Source organism: Anneissia japonica, unplaced genomic scaffold (genome assembly GCF_011630105.1).
Source record: "Anneissia japonica isolate Jap-2015-1 unplaced genomic scaffold, ASM1163010v1 scaffold981_len364101_cov180, whole genome shotgun sequence".
Taxonomy (NCBI): Eukaryota; Metazoa; Echinodermata; class Crinoidea; order Comatulida; family Comatulidae; genus Anneissia; species Anneissia japonica.
The window spans coordinates 3,024-23,824 of record NW_022756110.1 but is presented as its reverse complement, the minus strand read 5'-3'; the positions used below and the strand labels follow the sequence as shown (position 1 = coordinate 23,824).

At 30.7% G+C, this 20,801-nt stretch overlaps 1 protein-coding gene and 1 long non-coding RNA gene across 2 annotated transcripts; both read left to right on the top strand.

Annotated features, from left to right (window-relative positions):
- Positions 1-5,127: 5,127 nt before the first annotated feature.
- LOC117123996 lies at positions 5,128-11,748 on the top strand. Its single transcript, XR_004447914.1, has 3 exons — positions 5,128-5,433; positions 6,447-6,581; positions 11,715-11,748. It is a non-coding gene; the product is annotated as an uncharacterized LOC117123996 (long non-coding RNA).
- A 27-nt stretch (positions 11,749-11,775) lies between these two features.
- On the top strand, positions 11,776-15,667 carry LOC117123995 (rhamnose-binding lectin-like). Its single transcript, XM_033270100.1, has 4 exons — positions 11,776-11,861; positions 13,929-14,060; positions 14,375-14,677; positions 15,375-15,667. The coding sequence occupies exons 1-4, from the start codon at positions 11,807-11,809 to the stop codon at positions 15,545-15,547; spliced, it is 663 nt and encodes a 220-aa protein (XP_033125991.1). The 5' UTR covers positions 11,776-11,806; the 3' UTR covers positions 15,548-15,667.
- The last annotated feature ends 5,134 nt before the right edge of the window (positions 15,668-20,801 follow it).

Sequence of the window (20,801 nt, the reverse complement as noted above, 5' to 3'; positions counted from 1 at the left end):
TTGTCCTAAAATAAATAAAAGAAATAAATTTTGTGAAAATTTGAATTGTTTCTTTTGTATGTCAAATTATATATAAAAGAAGAAGGTGGTAGTTTTTATATTTGAAAACAAAAACCTGCATACGAAAACGGAAACCAGTATTTCCCCGATGGAGGGGGGGGGGGTGTGATGTCCCCGACGAGAAGAACGTGGGCGTGGTCAGTCGCCACTAAAGTGGTCCAGGGGAAACAGCTCTTCCCCTCCAAAAATATTACAATTTAGGGGTTTCAAAGGCTTATTTAATCGATTTTAGAATCTATTAACATAATTTGTCTCGGTCGGGTAAATCTCCCTTGTGGTTTTTTTCCCATTAAGGGGGAGGGGTTGAGAATGTAGCTCCGTATCCCATCCCCCACCCCCTTCCTTCCAAGCAGCGCCACTACTTTTGTAGTAAGCATGTCCAATTAAAAAAATGAACATCGAGGAGTAAATTTAAATCCATGCTGTATGCATGCAGATTTTGTGCAAAAAAAAAAGTTTAGAAGGTGATTAAAAATTCCATCATTTCGCTATTCTGCTGCGCTAGCTTGTCTCGCTATGTAGCGCATGTGTAATGCGTTATGCTTAACTCTAAAAACCTATGATTGTTAGCTATCAATCCAAAGAGTCGCATAATTCAACAGGTCTTTGCCTATTAATTACTTAATTTAGACGTTAAAAAGTTTGCTTTCGGTACTGTACAAATTTTAATGGTAAAAATGTGGAAGATCACACTATTAATATATCAATACATTAAAAGGGTAGTTAACCCATGAAAATGGTGATAATACTTTGGGCTTTGATTGGCTTAAAAAAAAAAAACCTTTTTCTCAATACAGTTGATTTAATACATGCAATTTAAGCAATTGGAAATTATGATTAAAAACATGTAAACAAACATTAAAGAAAAACATACTGCAATCCATGCAGCCTTTCTGGAACTTATTGTTTAGAGACGCCATGTACAAACAAAGCAACAAGTTTCAGGTTCTAAATTTCTATTATTATTTAAACTTTACACAATAAACTATTTACATATACTGTAACTGAAACATACAATACATTGTCAATCATGAATACAAATGCTGGAATGAATACATATGATATGCTGGAAACCAACATAAAAAAAATAAATAAAAAATATAAGGCATTCTTGCTGCACTATTAAATAATTAAATTGTATACACATAATTACAATATTATTGAACTGGGTTGTTTGTAGCATTTAGTACCTGTACTTGGCAGATTAAATTGCAATCACTAAAAAACATTTTTTATGTGTATACAGCTAATTAGAAGATTATAAAATTTCATTAGGATATCATTATTTAACTTTAAAGCCAAATGCCAATATTTGGCCTACGAAATAACAATCACTAAAAATATCTTATGTATATACAGCTAATTAGGACATTAAAATATATATAAATCGAGAAAATATTATTATACTATTAAAAAATCATTGTGATATTATTATTCAACTTTAAAGTGCCTATACAGTATTTTGCCGATTAAATTACAATCACTAAAAAACATTTTTTATGTATATACAGATAATTAGGACATTATTAAAAATTCATTATGAGATTATTATTTAACTTGAAGCCAAGTGTACCTACACTTGGCTGATTAAATTACAATCACTAAAAACACATTTATTATGTACATACAGCTACAGTAATTAGGAGATTGTTAAAATTTCATTAGGATATCATAATTTAACTTCAAAGTCAAGTGCCTATTGGCTGATGAAATTACAATCACTAAAACATTTTTGTGTATATACAGCTAATTAGGACATTATTAAAAAATCATTGTGATATTATTTTTTAACTTTAAAGCCAAGTGCCTTTACATTATTTGGCTGATTAAATTACAATCACTAAAAAACTTTTTTTTTTATGTATATACAGCTAAAAAGGCATTCTTGCTGCACTATTAAATAATTAAATTGTATACACATAATTACAATATTATTGTATTGGGTTGTTTGTAGCATTAAGTACCTGTACTTGGCAGATTAAATTACAATCACTAAAAAACATTTTTTATGTGTATACAGCTAATTAGAAATAAAATTTCATTAGGATACCATTATTTAACTTTAAAGCCAAATGCCAATAGTTGGCCTATGAAATTAGGACATTATTAAAAATTCATTATGAGATTATCATTTAACTTGAAGCAAAGTGTACCTGTACTGGTGGAAAGGTAGAATATAGGGTGGTTATGCCTCCTTATATTAAAATATTCCAAAGCCTGTATCTCTTAAAAACTTTTTTTGTGTGCTAAAAAAATCAGTTCTACAAACATATAGCCTATATAAAATATTCCAAACTGTAAAAACGTTGAGTTAGACAGTAGAACACAATAAATTATATTGTGTAAATTATATATATATTCCTCAGGCTTTTTATGATCGCAATATATTCCGACAAACAAAGAATAACACTATCATTGGTTGGTTGTAGCACAGAGTACCCGTAATAGGTTGATTTTAATCACAATCATTAAATATAATTGTATGTATACAATTTAGGAGGTTATTATTAGTTCATTAGGAGATTATTATTTAGCTAATCTCAATAATTATATTGAGACAAATGCAAAATAGCACATAAAATATATCGTACAGTAGTTGGTTGTTTGTAGCACTGGGTACTCACGATTGTTTGATTAAAGTACACACACACTAAATATAATTTTTATGTATACAACTAATTAGGAGGTTATTATTTAACCTGAATTAATTCAATGTATTGTGACAAACACAAAATAGCATAATTATTATGGTTAATTTAACTACAAAAGAAAAAAAACCAGTCACCAGTGTCAATACTATTTTACAAACAATTTAACAAATTTGTAATAATTAACTGTACTTCTAATATAATAATACAGTATTTCATGGCATACAAGTCATGTTTTGTATGTTTCTTAAACATATTTTTTTTCCGATATTTTTTTAAATTATCGGTTTTTGTGGTTAGCACCATCAATTGTAACATTTTTCTATGGTTTTAATATAAAGTGGGTAACTATGTGAATATAATAAAGGATGAAATGTAACGTCAGTTACCTTGGAATTACCCAATATATAGCATATGATGTAATTAGAAAAAAAAAATACTGTAGTGGTGGTTTGTAGCTCCCATTAAATTGACTGATTAAATCACTTCTTGCAATATTTTCATGTTATGGGTGTAAGGGGCGTTGGGAAGGTCGTACGACCCCCAAAAAAATGTTTCTAGGGGCTTTTCACAATGACATAAATAAAAAATCATTGATGAGGTACCAGCAATGAGTCCAAAAACTTTGCCAATTGTGCGACATACTGTAATCTATCTCAATTCCATAAATTTTGAAACTGAGCCTTCTCAATTCCATAAATTTTGAAACTGAGCCTGCCATCTGCTTCAAGCAAATTGTATTGATATTTTAATCACATCTTGCTGTTATTTCATTGTGAAAAGGTCCAAAAAATTCTGATCACGACCCACCTAAAAAAAAAAAATCGTCGATAAACCCTGCATGTATTAGGAAGTTATTAACATTTCACTAGGATATTTCATACTTATAGTTAACTTTTTCCTAATAATTATTGTCGATGGAGGGCAACCCAGATACTCAACATGAAATTAAAAATTTCTAATTAAACACACACACACAAAAAAAAACCATACATCTTAAACAAAATTTTGAAGGAAATGAAACTTCAGAAAATAATAGTGTAGAAAGTCCTATATATTTAAATGTCTAGTGAGTGAAAGTAGATAAACTTGATTTCAAGTAAAACAGCTTTAAGTTATTTGTGATTACATTGTTTACTGGAATTAACTACAAAATGATGTTAAATAATTGTTTGTTAACGATTCCCAGAACTATACATTTAGGACATGATTGACTGATAGCAAGCTATATGTTCAATGATTACTGTGAACAAAAAAAAAATGTTTTTAGTCCAACATACACGAAATGTCATCAAATACACATTTAACAATGTTATTTTGGCGAGTTTGTGGTATTCTGTCAGTGCTGGGGAACACTCAAGAGTTCACGCACTGAATCCATCCTTTCATTTTCCCTTTCATAAATTTAAGTCTGCTGCAAATAGAAAAAAAAAACACAAGTGAGCATGATAGGTACATAAAAAGAAACTGACAATAACATAATAACAATCCTAACTTGCATAAAAATCAATAAACATAAATTAAGTCTATACAAAATTTTAATTTGCAGTAGTACTAGTAATACTCTGGAATAGCATTGTTTTAGTTAGCATATGAGAATATCCTGTGTTAAAAACCAGATTTACTATACTATACTTCTTTATAAAACATAACTTGTACTTTATAATAAGAGAAATCTGAATATTATCGGTACCTGGAACAGTAAAATTTGGAGTACTTTTCCTTTAAAATAAAAATGAATGATTAAAACGAATGAATACACAATATTGTAGGGTAAGTTTACTTTCACAGAAACCCTTGAACTTCGACGTCGGCGACAGCCAATTTGTATTGCCCCAATAGTAAATACCACAACAATGTTTACTTGTATTAAACTAGGCCTAATGTAAAACCACATAATGTCCTTCTTTTATTTAGGACAATTAAGTGGGCTTATTTTCCTTTTGTTATAGTACACTGGATAACATTTGATTTTAAATGAATGTCAAAGAAACAGAATTAAACAATAAAAATAAGCCACGTACAAAGCATTCATAAAAAATAAATCGCCACATGCATGGCTCAAGACTACTAGGCATAAGCTACAGAAAATAAATAGGAATTTTAAAAATAGACAAGATGTATGAAAATATTTTTTTAATTAGAGCTTGAGATGCTTATTAACGTTCCGCTCTTCATTGTAAAAAGAAGCCCATTTTTTAGTTTGTAAGAGTAATATTATCTATTAAAAACAATCCTGGAAAGAAGTCCATCCTATTTTTTGGCCTTCTTTTCGAGATGGGCTTTTACGAGATTATTTATTTTACACACAAAGAGGGGGTTTCTTCTCAATATTGGCTACTTCTTGTGGTTAAGCCTAGCTTTAAGCGGTTAATTAGTAATTATTACATAATTATCAAATTTTTATAACCAATTTACAGCTAGTATTTGAAACCCACCACGTAACAAAAATTGATTTTTGTTTTCAAAGCCCCTGTAATACCAATTGTTCGCACCAAGACCGTTAGTGTATGTGATAGTAACGTTACATTGAGCGTAAATCAATCTAGTGGAAGTAATGAAAGCTTACGATGGGCGAAGAATGGAGAATATAACGAAGAATGGGATGGGCTGACGGAGATTTTATTCGAAATTACTACATTGAATGATTCTGGGATTTACGAATGTTATTTAAATGGCAGCCGGAATGAAGGAAAACACGCTTTTATGCAGCTGATAGTAAGAGGTAGGTAAATAGTAAATTGAACTTCTACACGTTCATTTATTTGTAAATAGGCCTATAGCTTATACTGATTAAAAGTAGTCATATCTACGTAGACAATGAACATTCCAGCAAAGCTGCGCCCCTTCCATGTTGCTATGGCGCAACAAAACCAGAGGAAGGATGAGCGCGTATGTTACGGTATTTATCTGCATGCTAACCGTTAGCTGCCGTGTGTGAACATAGCCAGTGTAAAACGTACGCAAAAAAACATTCGTTTGTGGGATAACAACACGTGACACACGCGTATTCATGGCCCTGCTCTGATTGGTCAGTAGTTATGTTTGGCTCTCCGGAAAGGTCCCATTTCGGACTGTAAAATATATGGAATAATGGATAGATGAGATGGTGGATGAGAGTAGAAATGAAGAAAGGATGGATAGAGGGAGAGAGGAAATAAATAATTAATCAAATGAGCTAATGTTTGGATAAATGGATAAACGAAAGAAAGGAAGAAAAAAAAGCATTGTAAATTGTTTGTATCTTCGTCTGTCTGAAATTCCACAAAACAATGATTTTCAATAGTTCAAATAAATTCATTTAGTTTCTTATATTATATATTTTTTTTTCTTTTGGGAATATAATAGTATTTTTATGATATGATTATTTACAGATAATAACCTTAATATTGTGAGGTGTTAATTTCATTCAGTGGCGTAGTAATTGGCAATGCAGTCAGTGAAAATCACTAATTTAGATGAATTTTCTGAAAACGCGAATCGGTATCTTAATTGTCATTTTCATTCTTTAAATTTAAAATACGGCTCGTTGAAAATGTCGGAGCTTCTGCTACCCCACAAATGCCCTGAACACAGCTGAAATTAGTAGCTCCTATGCCTATGACGCTTAACATGAAATGGCCAGGTAAATAATTTTGCATTGGCGACCGTTCTCATCTAGCTACGTCACTAATTTCATTTAATTACATTTCATTTTAGATTTAAAATTGTATTTAGCAGGGTTGGCTTGTGTTTCAGAATGTCCACATAACAAATGGTCTCCGCCGAATTGTACTATGGAGTGTGACGTTTGCTACAATGGAGGGGTGTGCGATACATACATCGGGACCTGCATATGTCTTTCGGGATTTCATGGAAGTAGATGCGAAAAATGTGAGTAGGCCTAATATACAAATATACAACATAAGTCAATGTTTATTATCTATTCTTGTAGCGGTTTCTACTTAAATTAATTTGGAATTAAATAACTTTAAAAATTAAAAAACCTTTAGAAAATGTATACAAACGACATGTATTATAGAAGCCGGAACAAATGTAAATACTTGTCTTATAATCGAGTATTAATAATATTGAATTGATTAGCGGGTTGATGTACGCACAATGTAAAAATCGATTAAAAATTGTCAAACTTTTCGAGAAGGGTTGGTGAAATCTGTCCAGAATACGGGCTTTTTCTGTCCAGAATACGGGCTGTATGGGGGCGCTGTTGTCCAGAATACGGGCTGTGAAATTTGTCCAGAATACGGGCTCTGAAATCTGTCCAGAATACGGGCTATATGGGGGCGCTGTTGAATACGGGCTGTATGGGGGCGCTGTTGTCCAGAATACGGGCTGTGAAATTTGTCCAGAATACGGGCTCTGAAATCTGTCCAGAATACGGGCTATATGGGGGCGCTGTTGTCCAGAATACGGCAGAGAAGATAGAGAGAGTTTGGCCAACCCGGTTTCAATCACGTGACTTACACCGGCCATGTTGTCACCAAAACAAAACAACGCGATAGGGTAGGAAGTTAGCTGTTATTATAGATGATTAATGCTTTATATAATGTGAAATACCGTTATGTTGGGTTTGGGGTTGCTGCAATCGATACAACAAAGAAACAAAAATGTATTAATTTCCTTAAATTCCAAAAAGGAGGAAGATTTGGGATTTTATTTTAACTTTGCATGGCGATCGAAAAATCTCGCTATCCACGTAGTAAATTATAAGGCATGTACCGCCCGCCCCACTTCGCGGTAATAATATATCCACCTACTATTACTAGGCCTAGACAGACCTAAATTTCGGCCGAACACCTTAAGGTAGTACTTAAATCAGCTTAATTACGATGATAATAAAAAAGAAAAAAAAAAGAAAAAAAGGAAAAATTTTCAAGCAGTAATGATTTATAAAAAGATGCAATGTTGCACTTTGCTGTTAAATTATATAACTAAATTTCCAGAAAGCTACATGAAGTATCAGTCAAAGGTAACTTAAATTATAATTAAAAATAAAAATTGAATCCTCCAATAAAAACGAAAAAAAAAAAATAAATAAAGAATCGTCCTCACTTTATCTTCCAAAGTTAGGTAAATATGATTGTACAGTTTATGATATTTAAAATGATATGTTAAAATCCCATAATTGAATTGTCCTCATGAACAGAATAATGAAAGAAAGTTTATGCAGCATCAGTGTTTTATAAAATGTTATAAAGCTATACGCGCGCACGCTGTTTGGTGACAACATGGCGCCCATGCGCCAAACTCTCTCTATCTACGGCTCTGGAATACGGGCTTTCTCTGTCCAGAATACGGGCTCTGAAATCTGTCTAGAATACGGGCTCTGAAATCTGTCCAGAATACGGGCTGTATGGGGGCGCTGTTGTCCAGAATACGGGATTTCGCCACACCTACTGAAATTTTCGGGGGCTTGCCCAGGACCATTTCTGTACCTTTTAATCGAAGCTAGACCACTCTCATTTTGCTTTCGTTGACGGAATCTAACCCCTCGTCGGGGCATCGGCCTCCTCGTCGGGGACCTCGCCCCACCCCTGTCGGGCAAATCCTGGCGCCACCCCTGTTCAATTGAAATTTGGAATGACAAAAAAACTTCATAAATTATTATTCAAGATTCAAGATTCAATATTCTTTTATTGTCTGAAATAAAACTCAGAAATTGCAATCACTGGCAAGGTAACAAGTGTAAATATGATATAATAAATAAAGAAACAATTACAAAAATATAGAAACTAATTAGCACCAAATAATATCTAGTCAAGATGAATATGCAAAGAAAATTAAATACAATTACACGTTAAATTTAAACTAAAACTTAAACACATTAAACTTACTTCTGTACTACTAATTAAAACTACAAATTATCTATTAATATTGTTATTATAAAGGTGAATGGAGTTGGGAACAAAGGCGTTTCTATAACGGCCACGTGTGGTGGGTGGTACATTTAGACGGAAACCTGAGTTGTTAAAAGTAAATTCATTATGTAGTGGATGAGTTGTGTCGTTTATTATTTTCTTAAGTTTAGCTAGTGTGTATTTTTCATAAACATAATCTAAATGTATAATGTTGTCTTTAACAATTTTCTTAACAGTCTTCCTCATGGAGTCTAATATCTTAATATTTTGTTTAGTCAGGTTTTTATATGTACAGATTAAGCAGTAAGTTAAAAAACTCTGTATTATTGCATTGTAAAACAAGATAAGAATGGTGTTGTCTACATTAAACTTCTTAAGTTTTCTTAGAAAATACAATCTTTGCTTGCCTTTTGTCATAGTAATCTTAGTTTGTTTATCCCATTTGAGCTTATTATCAACAACAGTGCCTAGGTATTTATAGCTTTCAACCTGTTCAACTTCCTGATTATCTATGTACAATATATCATGAACATTGTTTGTTTTGCGGAAATCAAAGATCATTTCTTAGGGTTTTTTTTAGTGTTCAATTTAAGATGATTGAGCTGGCACCATTTAGAAAATCTTTTAAATTCATCAAAACAACTAGTTTCATCATTATCAAGAAGTCCACTAATTTCAGTATCATCTGCGTATTTTATAATTTTGCAGTTAGAATCAACGATCTCAAAACTGCTTGAGTATAAAAGAAACAGGTACGGGGATAAAACACATCGTTGCGGAACACCAATACTTAAGCTACTAGCTGTTGACATTATATTATTACATTTAACTCGCTGTGGTCTGTCTAGCATGAAATTAAAAATACATGACAAAATTCTAGGAGAGAAATCGAGCTCAATCAGCCTCTTTAGTAATATGTGTGGAACAATAGTGTTGAAGGCACTTGAAAAATCTATAAATACTGACCTTACAAAAGCTCTTGGCTTTTCCAAATGTTTATAAACGTCATTTAGAAATACAAGTAAGGCATCATCAGTTCCTCTGTTATTACAGTATGCAAATTGAGTGCTATCATCGAATTTAACTTGTTTTTTCATAATCTCTAACAATAGTTTTTCAAAACATTTCATTATGTTTGAAGTTAAACATACTTGTCGGAAGTCATTCAAGGTTTTAGGATTCTTAATTTTAGGTAAAGGTTTAACATCCGACGTTTTCCACAAATTAGGAATTGAGCCTGGGTCCAGCATGGACTGAACAACTGAACTGAAAATTGGTGCTAGTCGTTTATTACAAGTCTTAAGTACACTATTTTGTATACCATCTCGGCCAGTGGCCTTGTTTATTTTAAGTTTACTAAATACTTTAGCTACCGGTACATCCTGTTCACTTATCAGCTCATCATAGTCAAAGTCATTGTTGATTTCTTTAAGTTGTTCCTTAATTAATTTGTTCTCAGCTTTAAAATCTTGGTGGAATCTACAGAAAAATTCATTTAAATTATTTACAAAATCATAATTAAAGTCATCTAATTGTTTTTTCTTTGGGTTTATAGTTAGTGAGGTTAAGTACTGTTTTCCATGCTGCTCTTGAATTGTTCTCTTTTAAATTTTTCTCCATCTTCTCCTTTTGTTTAGACTTAGCTTTTTCAATCTGTTGTGCAATCATCTTTTGAATTCTTTTACAGCGATCCCTGTCCAGAGCTTTAAATGATTCCCTTTTCTGAAACAAAAGTTCTTTAATTTCCTTGTTGAACCAGGGTTTGTTGTTCGGAAATTGCCTGTAAATCTTAGTCGGGATGATAGTGTCCACACAAAATTTAATGTAATCAGTTATTACTGTAATTGATTCATCAATTGATGTGGATGATTCGAAAAATTCTTGCCAGTTGGTGCTTTTAAAGGTTGACTTTAATTCTTCTATAGCTTCTTTGCTTCAAATTTTGCATTTTCTTTCTATCACTTTTCCTCTACTTATTAGTGGCCTATAAGAAGGGAGTAATTGCACGCTATCGTGGTCAGAATTTCCAAGGGGCTGTAAAGGTTTCGCAACGTAGGCATTAGTAATATTTGTTTAACAAAGATCTAGTATTGAGTAGTTTCTTGTTGTATGTTTAACATGTTGTTGATATGTAGGGAGTACTAGGTCTAATCTGCATTTGTTGAAGTCTCCAAGAATAATCACTGCTGCATATGGTGAGCTATTTTCTATTTCATTAACTTTTGATGCTATAAATTATCTTGCTCTTATGACATTTGCTTTGGGTGGAATGTATACAATTATCGTAAAGATCTGGGGTAGTTCTCTTGGAAGGTAGAATGGTCGTAAGCCTACAATTAACATTTCACAATCAATGTTGCATTCTCTGCTTTTGACAGTCCAGTTGTTACACCATTTTGAGTTAATGTAGCAGCAAACTCCTCCACCTTTAGATTTTTTAGAATTTTTGTTCCTGTCTGCTCTAACTAGTTGGAAGCCTTCCAAATCCACTGGTCTGTCTTCTATGCCATCATGAAGCCATGTTTCTGAAAAGCACAGCAACTACTGTCTCTGTATTGATACAGAAATTTTGTGTTTGCCTGAAGCTGATCTACCTTATTTTGAATGGACTGAACATTTGCAAAAACAATTGTAGGAAGAGGCGGTTTCATAGCTCGTCTCCTAGTTCTATACCTTACGCCACCTCTACGGCCTTTTTTTCTTGTTGTAATACGTTTATCACATCCTCCATTTGATAGATAATCTGTAAGATCTGGAAGTACGATCGTAGCGTCGGTCGAGGTAGCGTCAGATTGTTGTATGCTTGGGTCTAGTCCACGCAGGAACGATGCGGAATACATTAAGGTTGTTAGGCTAGATTTCGTCGGGTCCACAGCCGTAATAAGATTGGCGATCCCAGATAAAATCAGCAGCTTTATCAAAAGCTTGATACAAAATCTTGATAACATCTTGATAAAGTTACATCTAGTATTTAAAACAATACACACATATACTTAAAAAATCAGAAAATTATTTGAAAATTACGGTGCTAAAATGCCAGTGGTGGTCGCCGCAGCACAGCGCCCTCATAATCCTTAGAGGAATGGAGAAGCAAGTGACTGTAAGTTGTTAATCTAATCTGTACCGTGAATGTCTATTTGTTTTTCAGCTGCTGGTGGTAATAAATTTGGACGTGATGGTAATATTCCGTGTAAAAGTAAATCTACGGACGAATGCAAAGGGAATCTGATTTGTCCACCTATGCCACAAGGTTGTGCCTGTCACGCTGGCTGGAAAGGACTCGACTGTAAAACGGGTAAATCTATTATAATGGAAGTTGTCAATGCGATAATACTTAGTATAAGCTTTCCACAAGTTAAAAAATATTTATTGGAATAATAATAATAATAATAATAATAATAATAATAATAATAATTATTATTATTATTATTATTATTATTATTATTATTATTAATGATGATAATAATAATAATAATAATAATAATAATAATAATAATAATAATAATAATTCATGCTAATAAATTAATAATGTAAATTATTATAGCAATGAAAATGCGCTAATAATAGACATAATAAGCCTATACTAATAAAATGCCTAACACTAATACTAATAGGCCTGTTAATAATCCTCATAACAGGCCTTATAATAATTACAGGCCATATAAAAGTTTAATAAAAATATATATAAGTTATAAACAAATGCCCATTGTTTATATAGCAATATATTTAAAAAAAAATATTTATGATAATTATTAATATCGTTATGTTTTGTTACATTAATAATGTGAACCTGGCAAGTTTGGCACTGACTGTCTACAAAGATTGTGCACTGTAGGCTGCTTTATATATTATATATAACTTTTTCAGAGAATGTGTCCTTGACTTTTGACCCTGGCCATTCAAAATTTTATCACTTTTAGATTGTGGTCATAGAACATTATGGCCACAATCTTTCTGGTAAAAATTGTTGGCTGTATGCTGTTAAATACAAAAAAGTAGTTTTTTCTTGTTTGTGATCTTGATTTTTTTACCCTTTTCCCTTCGATAGTCATATCTAGTTCTTTGGTCATGGATCATTGTGACTAAGTTTGATGCAATTCTGATATAACTTGTTGGCTGTAGGCTGTTATATAAAAAAAGTAGTTTTTCGTCGATTGTGACCTTGAAATTTGACCCTGACCCTTAAAAATTTAATCACCTCCAAATCTTTGGTCAAGAAACATTGTGACATATTTTCTCTATGGACTAGTTGACGAGTTTTCAATAAAAACGTGTGGACTGTTCACAGACACACACACACATACCTACCTTCATCCCCCATACATACACACCTACCTACACCCACACACGCACACAGTCAGATAAAAAAAATAAATAGATAAACATATCGATAAATAAGTAAATAAACAAACAAACATTACCTCCGCCAAGGTTGGCGGAGGTAATAAACATGTAAATTAATAAATAAACATAGGTGAAATCATTAATAATATAAATAACAATATCAATATAATAATAATAATAATAATAATAATAATAATAATAATAATAGTAATAATATCAATAATAATATCAATAATAATATCACTAATAATTATTATTTTTATTATTGTTATTATTATTATTATTATTATTATTATTTTTATTATTATAATTTTTACAACTACTATATCATCATTATTAAAGTAGGGAAAGGGGACACCATCTAAACCAAAAAACCTGTTCATTTAAAAGTGGTGTCCCCAAATAAGAATAGGCCCTACCTATATTTAGAGAACACTAACTAAAAACGTAAAACTGTATTCCTAATTAGGGATTTTGGCACGCATACGACAATGGCATAAATGAGATTACATATTTATTTAATAAAATTAAGCTTAATGTAATCAATAATTTGCAATGCAAATACAGCTGTAAATTTTTTTAATGATTTAAGTGCTATGACATGAATAGAGTAATGACTAAAAAATCAGGGTGCAGTTTACGGATTAATAAGATTTAAGATCTTAAATAAGTTTCTAAATAAGATTTAAGATCTTAAATAAGTTTAAGATTGATATTCATACGTATGAATATCAATCTTCTATGAAAGTACACAGAAAAAAAAAAGATAAAAAAAATCCTATGAATGAGGTTGAAAATTGAAAAGAATGCACATCAGCAAGTATCACCAATATCCATAATAAGTATCAAGAAAACAATGATTTGATGTTAAATGTTTGGTTTAAAAGATGTGAAATAAAATGTTGTTTTTCTTAGTCCATTGTAGTTGCTTTAAAATGATTTTTAAAAAGACTGTCACCTAAATAGAGGCAAGATTGTGTTGGTTTGACCAATATGTTGTTGTTTTTATATATTATAGAATGTGAAGCAGGCAAGTATGGCGCTGACTGTCGGCAAATTTGTCATTGTGACGCTGCTCAGTGCGACCATTCCAGAGGCTGTGATGAGGACGCAACATGTCACACTGGCTACAATGGTACAAGATGCTTAGGTAAAAACATTAAACTTTAAATCACAATAATTTTGTTTATTAGAAACAAGTAAACACATATGTTCGATTTTCTTAAATTTGTTGTGATTTGTTTGTGGTTATAGCAAAAAGTACAAAGACCATATAGACCATGTACAATAGGTCACTAATTAGATGAACAGTGCTCTGTGTTGACAAACAGATCCATTTTGAAAAGCTCTTTAATTTTGCCTAAAATTTGGCTAATGAATTTATGAGACAAAGGTAGCGCATGTATTTAAAGCGGTATCAACAATTATGTTCTGACACTTACATCCACCATCACTTGATTTCAGATTCAACCGCCATTATCAAAATAATTTGTGAGCACGATACAGATAATTTGACGTGTGACTCTATGTACACGATACGCGTACGTACTGCAATCTATGGCCGAATGCACCTTGGTGTGGTTTACTGCGATTACTCATCAACAGGTAACACAAATTGCTCGATCGACGTGTTTCAGGACATCTCTGGGAAGTGTGATGGTAAAAACAGATGTACTATAACGGCTTCAAATGGCAATTATGGTGACCCTTGTGTGGGTACCTACAAGTACTTGAACATTGAATATGAATGCATGATAATTTCTGAAGGTAATTCTAATTATCTTAAGTGGTGTACGGTAAAAAGGCCCCATAAATTGGCCCCCCAAAAAGGCTCAAGTAAAAATTGGCACAAATGAGAGATAGGTCAAAATGGCTCAGTGGTAAAATTCGGTAAAAATATTTCAACTACATAAATGTTGCAAAAATACTTACATTGAATCAATAAATCAACATAAACAATGCATTTTTTTAACTAAAATATTTTAGTTTTCTAAAAAGAATCTAACAATACTTTACCATTTATATTTCTTTTTAAAGGAATTATATAAACATTAAGAAAAATAATATTCAATAGATTTATTTTTTAATTAGTAATAAATATATTTTTTTTAAGTGTCGTTTATATATTTTTTATCTGATTGAAATATCTGTAGTCATCAAAGTTATACTAGTGGCCACTTAGTTTGTTAAATGTTTGTTTTATAAACTATGTATTGATAATGAATCGATTAGGCTTGAGGTCTATGATAAATAAATGCTTCTATAAATACATTTAGGAAAAAATGCCACTATTTCTTTCCATCTGTTTCTGACTTTAAATTAATAACATCTTTGTTTCTTGTAAATGACCTATTCACATTTTAATTAAACTTTTGAGGTATTTCTTTTTCTTTAATGTGCAATTGTACTTAAAACCAAAATAACAAAAACAACAATATAAGATTTGTCCACGTTTAACTTTCAGACAGTCCTACATCCTTCAGATGGCACACCACTCATGGCATTGTGCATTCTAGTCATCATACGACGTGTAGTGTGAAAACTGATGGTAACGTACTTAGTATCAAATTAACATGGACCTATAATTCATACTATAGCTCCATGGTAGATTGTTTAGGCATGGAGGAATATGTTTAGACTAAACTTATTCGCCCATGATAGTTTAAGTCTTGTATCAGTCAATCGCGAACCCTGTTGGTAAAGATGATGAAGAATGGTTGATGTCAGTTAGTTATACACACATATGCACTAACCCCTTATTTTACAGCACTATTGAGGTTAATGTAATGGAATATTTTAACTGGCAAAGCAGTTTTTGGAGATTTTTCAGATTTCAATACCAGAATTATTTTGATAAGGGCATTCACAGTCATCCACCATTATCACTGGTCTGGTTGTAAAAGCAATCTTCCAAGCCGACTTTCAACGATTGCAAATTGTTCCTGAACAACGTGTCGAATGCATTCAATCCTGTTGAATTGACGAAATGAAAAAAATATGGCTGGGATAACCATGTTAAAAGAAGTAATGATTTTTGAAAATTATCTTATGATAATTATTATTTATGTTAAATATTTTATCCATAAAGACTATAAATTAAGCTTATCAATACATAAATATTAAAAAAAAAAAAAAGAAAGAAACGCCCACTAAACTTTCAGCAATGAAACATACGATTCAGATATTAAATTTAAGGAATTGTTTTACTGTAATAAAGCTTTTTGTCGTCTCCTTTGCTTATATACTGGAGATTTGTTCAGCTTTCGAGTTGTGGCTTAAGTTTTTGCAGATTTTATTCCCATGCCGAATTTAGTACTCTGCCTATTTTTCCTCACTAAATTTGAATTATGTCATAAGTTTGTTTTCTGTTATGAATCGGAGGAGTTACACCCACTTTCTATGTCATAAATTTCTACCGGTATATGTTTTAACGTATTTTTTTTTCGTCTATAGGAAGTATACCCAGCAAAATTATTCTAAGGCAATGGATTGAAACTCCAAATATTGACGTATGTTATCCAATCCAATCCAATCTTTGACTTACAAGGCGCAATGCGCCAATTTGAGGGAGTGCTCAGGAAAAAAGAAACAAAGGGAGAAAGCTGAATACAGGGAGAAAAAGCAAGCAGAAAAGAGAGAACAGAAGAAAAACAGAAAGACATAAAGAAAACATTAAAATGATCAGTCACATTTCAGCATTGATTTCCAAATACGATCATCGAGATATCTATACGATTGAGCTATATGATCGTGCATGGTTTCAGTAACACATAGAATTAGACTGTTGCAGTGTTAAATCACATTTGACCGTCAATATCAAAACGGTATACGTATTGTATTGCTTAAAAATTATATAGAGTAAATTTTAGGTATATTTTATTAGAATTATAAATAAGTTTTGTGGCAGCAGGCATAGGCTAATCGTAACATTAATTTGATCATCTTAATCATTATTCAATTCAAAGATGTTTAAACAATTAATTAGCCACCCTATCAATCAATCAACTAAATAATCAATCAACTAATCAAATATATCAATTAGCCAATCAACCATTCAATTATTGAGGCAATACATTTTAGCTATAGAAAAAACAGAAGTCAAAATCATACAAACAATTTTATTAACAACCAATAAAAATATTACCTAATAATACTAATTAATTTATTGGTATTATTATCATTATCATTGACATTATTATTACTATTATAATTATAATTATAAATTGTATTATTATTATTATTATTATTTTTATTATACGGTATAACAAAAACAATCAACAATCTTATGCATGAGTTTGAAGTCCTACTTTATGGACAATAAATAGCGTTCCTGTACCCTAATAGTAACCCATATTCTCAATATAACCCACCCTAAAAACCAACCAGGTGCTTTACTGTATTTTCAGTATATTTATGATCCTAAACCCGAAAAATATAACAAAAATATTAATATAATCTAATAATAGGCCTAGGGCCTATACCAAAAATGCAAAATGATATGCATCTTTTGATATATGTTATTGAATTTATGAGTTTAAATAATGTACACTCAGGTATGTTTTAAATGATTTTTTTGCGTTATATTACTGGTAGCTTTATATAATATTCAAGTTTCGTAGAATAAAGAATCATACAGTTATTAGTTTATAACCGCTCGGCATCCTTTATAATATTTAGAATAATGATATTTATTTTTTCTTAACTTTTAGTAGTATTATAGTAATATAATAATAGAGTTTATAATTATAATTGTAATCGTAATTTATAATCATAATTAAGTGTGTTGAATGTGTTATGATCTATTATTTGACGGACTTGTTTTTTTTTTTAATTTAGAATAATGACTTTTTTCGTTTATTTTTATAACCATGATATTATGATGGTGGAATTTATAATTGCAATTTGTAATGGTTTATAAATCGGCCGGCCTTCTTTATATTCATAATTCATTTTTTTCTTAAAGTTTTTAGTAAGGTATTAAGTTTATAATGCTATCATTAAGTGTATAGTGCTAATAATAATCAAAATTTGTATAATATTTTATAGTTTGGTTAATAATCCTTCGGCCTTGTATTTTGTATACAGTAATGATTTTTTATTTGCAGTTTTTAGTTTAGTTTAGTTTAGAGTTGAAAATGATACACATTGTAAAGCATTATGTATACTCACATGGTGCTAATGATTGTTTTAAAATACTTATTATGTATTATTAAATAAACCGATTCATTTTTTGTTTTAAAATTAAAATAGCAATCATATTATCAATTATAAAAATTATCAATCGCTCTATGCTTTATTTACAGCAATTCTTTTTTAAAACACATGTGACTGTTTAACAGTACAGTGTTATTTTTTGTTTTTTTGTATTAAGATAATATAATCATTTTTATAAACCATTTTAGTTATAAAAATTATCTGATAGGCCTACTTGTTGTTTTTCAAAATTACAATTACAACTAGACTTACCGTACTATGTCTGTTTGAACAACAGAACATAGGGCTTCTTCCAATGCTTTAATGAGAAATGAAGTTGAAATTTCAACAAAAAGAAAAGTCGTTAAAACGTATAAAGTAAAAAAGAAAAAAAAACACAGAAAACCAATATAATTTTAATTAAGTGGAAAAAAATAAAGTGGAAAAAAAAAGAAAACAAAAAACAAAAAAAGAAGGCCAATAATCTATATAATGAAAAATATACGATAATGCATTTTACTCCATTTTTTATAGCTTCATGTATATATTTTTTTAAATCCGGGTTTAATACAAAAGTGTGAATAGCTTGCAACTAAATCACGAATATAATACTACTATTATCATAATATTAGGCTTTTGTTATTAATGCATTTATTATTATTACATATTTATTATTATTTTATTATAATTATATACTATTATTATATATTACTTATTTATTAATATTATTATTAATGAAAATAAGAATAATAATTATTTAATTGTTTGTATAAATTGTCAGTTATCAGTTCGCATATATATCTGTCTCTTATACACATCTAGATGTGTATAAGAGACAGACTCATGGCAAATGTTGTGGTATGTTTGTCTCATCATGGCAACTGGCAAATACCTATGTGGTATATACACATACATATATATATATATATATATATATATATATATATATATATTGAAGAAAGTTAGCCGTTAACACTGCTGAATAAATATAGTATAAATCATCAAAGGTACATATACTGTATATGTAAATTTGATGATTTATACAATATATATGTATATATGTTTTCTTGCTCATTTTGTAAAATTTAAATTGTTCGCTGACTGTATGAAATGTATGTTATCAGATCCTTTACTGGTAATCTTCGGGACTGCCCTCCCATGGCAAAAGGGCATAACTGACAATTTGCTGTTTTGGAGATATTAAGCAAAACGTGTAATTTATTTAGCCCTAAAATGTGTTTTAGCATTTGATTTCATGGTTAATGTATTCAAATAGACAAATAATATCTCTTCCAGTGTAGCACACATTTTTTCTATAAATATTGATTTTTGCGCTCAAAATGTCAGTTATGTCCTTTTGCCATGGGTTTTCTGATTCAGGACATGTTGACAAACTTTGGCAAAAGGATATAAGTACACAGTATAGTTCCTTTCAACGCAATTTTAAGTCAGATGATTCAAAAATAATTCAATATATAATTTCATAATTATGTTAGCCATGTATAGACTATAAAATAAATGTACAATAATACCAAAGAAAATAATAAAATAAATAATAATAAATACTAAAATTACAAACGATTAAAAACCCATGTATAGGCTAACCAAGTATACAAACGAGAAATAAAATTAACAATAGTATGCTGTTATGTATCAACAAAGCCTGGTACTAGATCGAGGACCAAGTTGGTAGGGGACCTTAGGAACCCCTAGGGGTCGGGGGCCCCGCAGAAGAGCGAGTAGGCGTTACGTCATTGCGTGAAGGATGCATGCGTATGCGTATGTGAAATAGAAAGGTTGTTTAGTTAGAATGCGCGTGTGGCTTTCTATGTAAACGTTAAACAAGCATTACAATTATTTTATATAAATTGGTTTTTAATTTTATTTGCAAAGTAAAATAATAAATATATATTTTAAGTCATGTAATTACAATATAAATTAGGCCTATTATTATTTTTTTTATTAGCAATTCTTCTCTGTGATCCAAATTCAAGTAATAATAAAATGGTAACAAATATTATTGTTTTTTTTTTATATTCTAATAAAATATTTAGAAAATGTATTATATATTTAGATTCAGATGGAAAAATAAGTTGTTGTTTGCTTAGTGAACACAGTTGATTCGAGTAAACTGTGCCGTTATATCTTTTTGCCCTGTTATTTGCTATAAATACACGAAGTAGTAGTGCCTTTATGCCATGGTTATTTGCTGAATAAATGTTGTAGTTGTGCCTCGTTGCCATAGTTATTTGCTAAATAATCGTTTTAGCTGTCCCTCTTTGCCACTGTTATTTCTAGTTAAATGTGAATTGTTATTCTGCCATGGTTAATTATTTTTTTTAAACAGTTACTATTTTCCCATAGATTTATTTCCATAGTATTAAACTGTATGCCATTCAAAGTAAGGCAAGATTATATAGCCTAAATTAACTAGACTTATCATGTTTGCCTAACATTAACTAGACATATGCTGCTGTCAAGAAGCATACTATTTAACCATTTTCTATTTACAAACTGTGAGTACACAAACAGTAAGAATAATACAAATAATAAAACTTAATAAAAAAATTATAAAACAAGCAACCAACATTGTTACCAGGGAGAAAGCTCTCTTCTGCTTGGTTGGCTGTTGAAAGAACGTCACGCTTTAGCGTATCACAGCCTATCTTTGCAGTTATGCCCTTTTGCCTTGGGAATT

Excerpts from the sequence above, each read along its gene's own strand:
- LOC117123995 (XM_033270100.1), top strand. The coding sequence starts at position 11,807 with ATGCCACAAGGTTGTGCCTGTCACGCTGGCTGGAAAGGACTCGACTGT. Across the intron at positions 11,862-13,928 it reads AGGACTCGACTGTAAAACGG|AATGTGAAGCAGGCAAGTAT; the intron begins GTAAATCTATTA and ends TATATATTATAG. Across the intron at positions 14,678-15,374 it reads ATGCATGATAATTTCTGAAG|ACAGTCCTACATCCTTCAGA; the intron begins GTAATTCTAATT and ends TTTAACTTTCAG.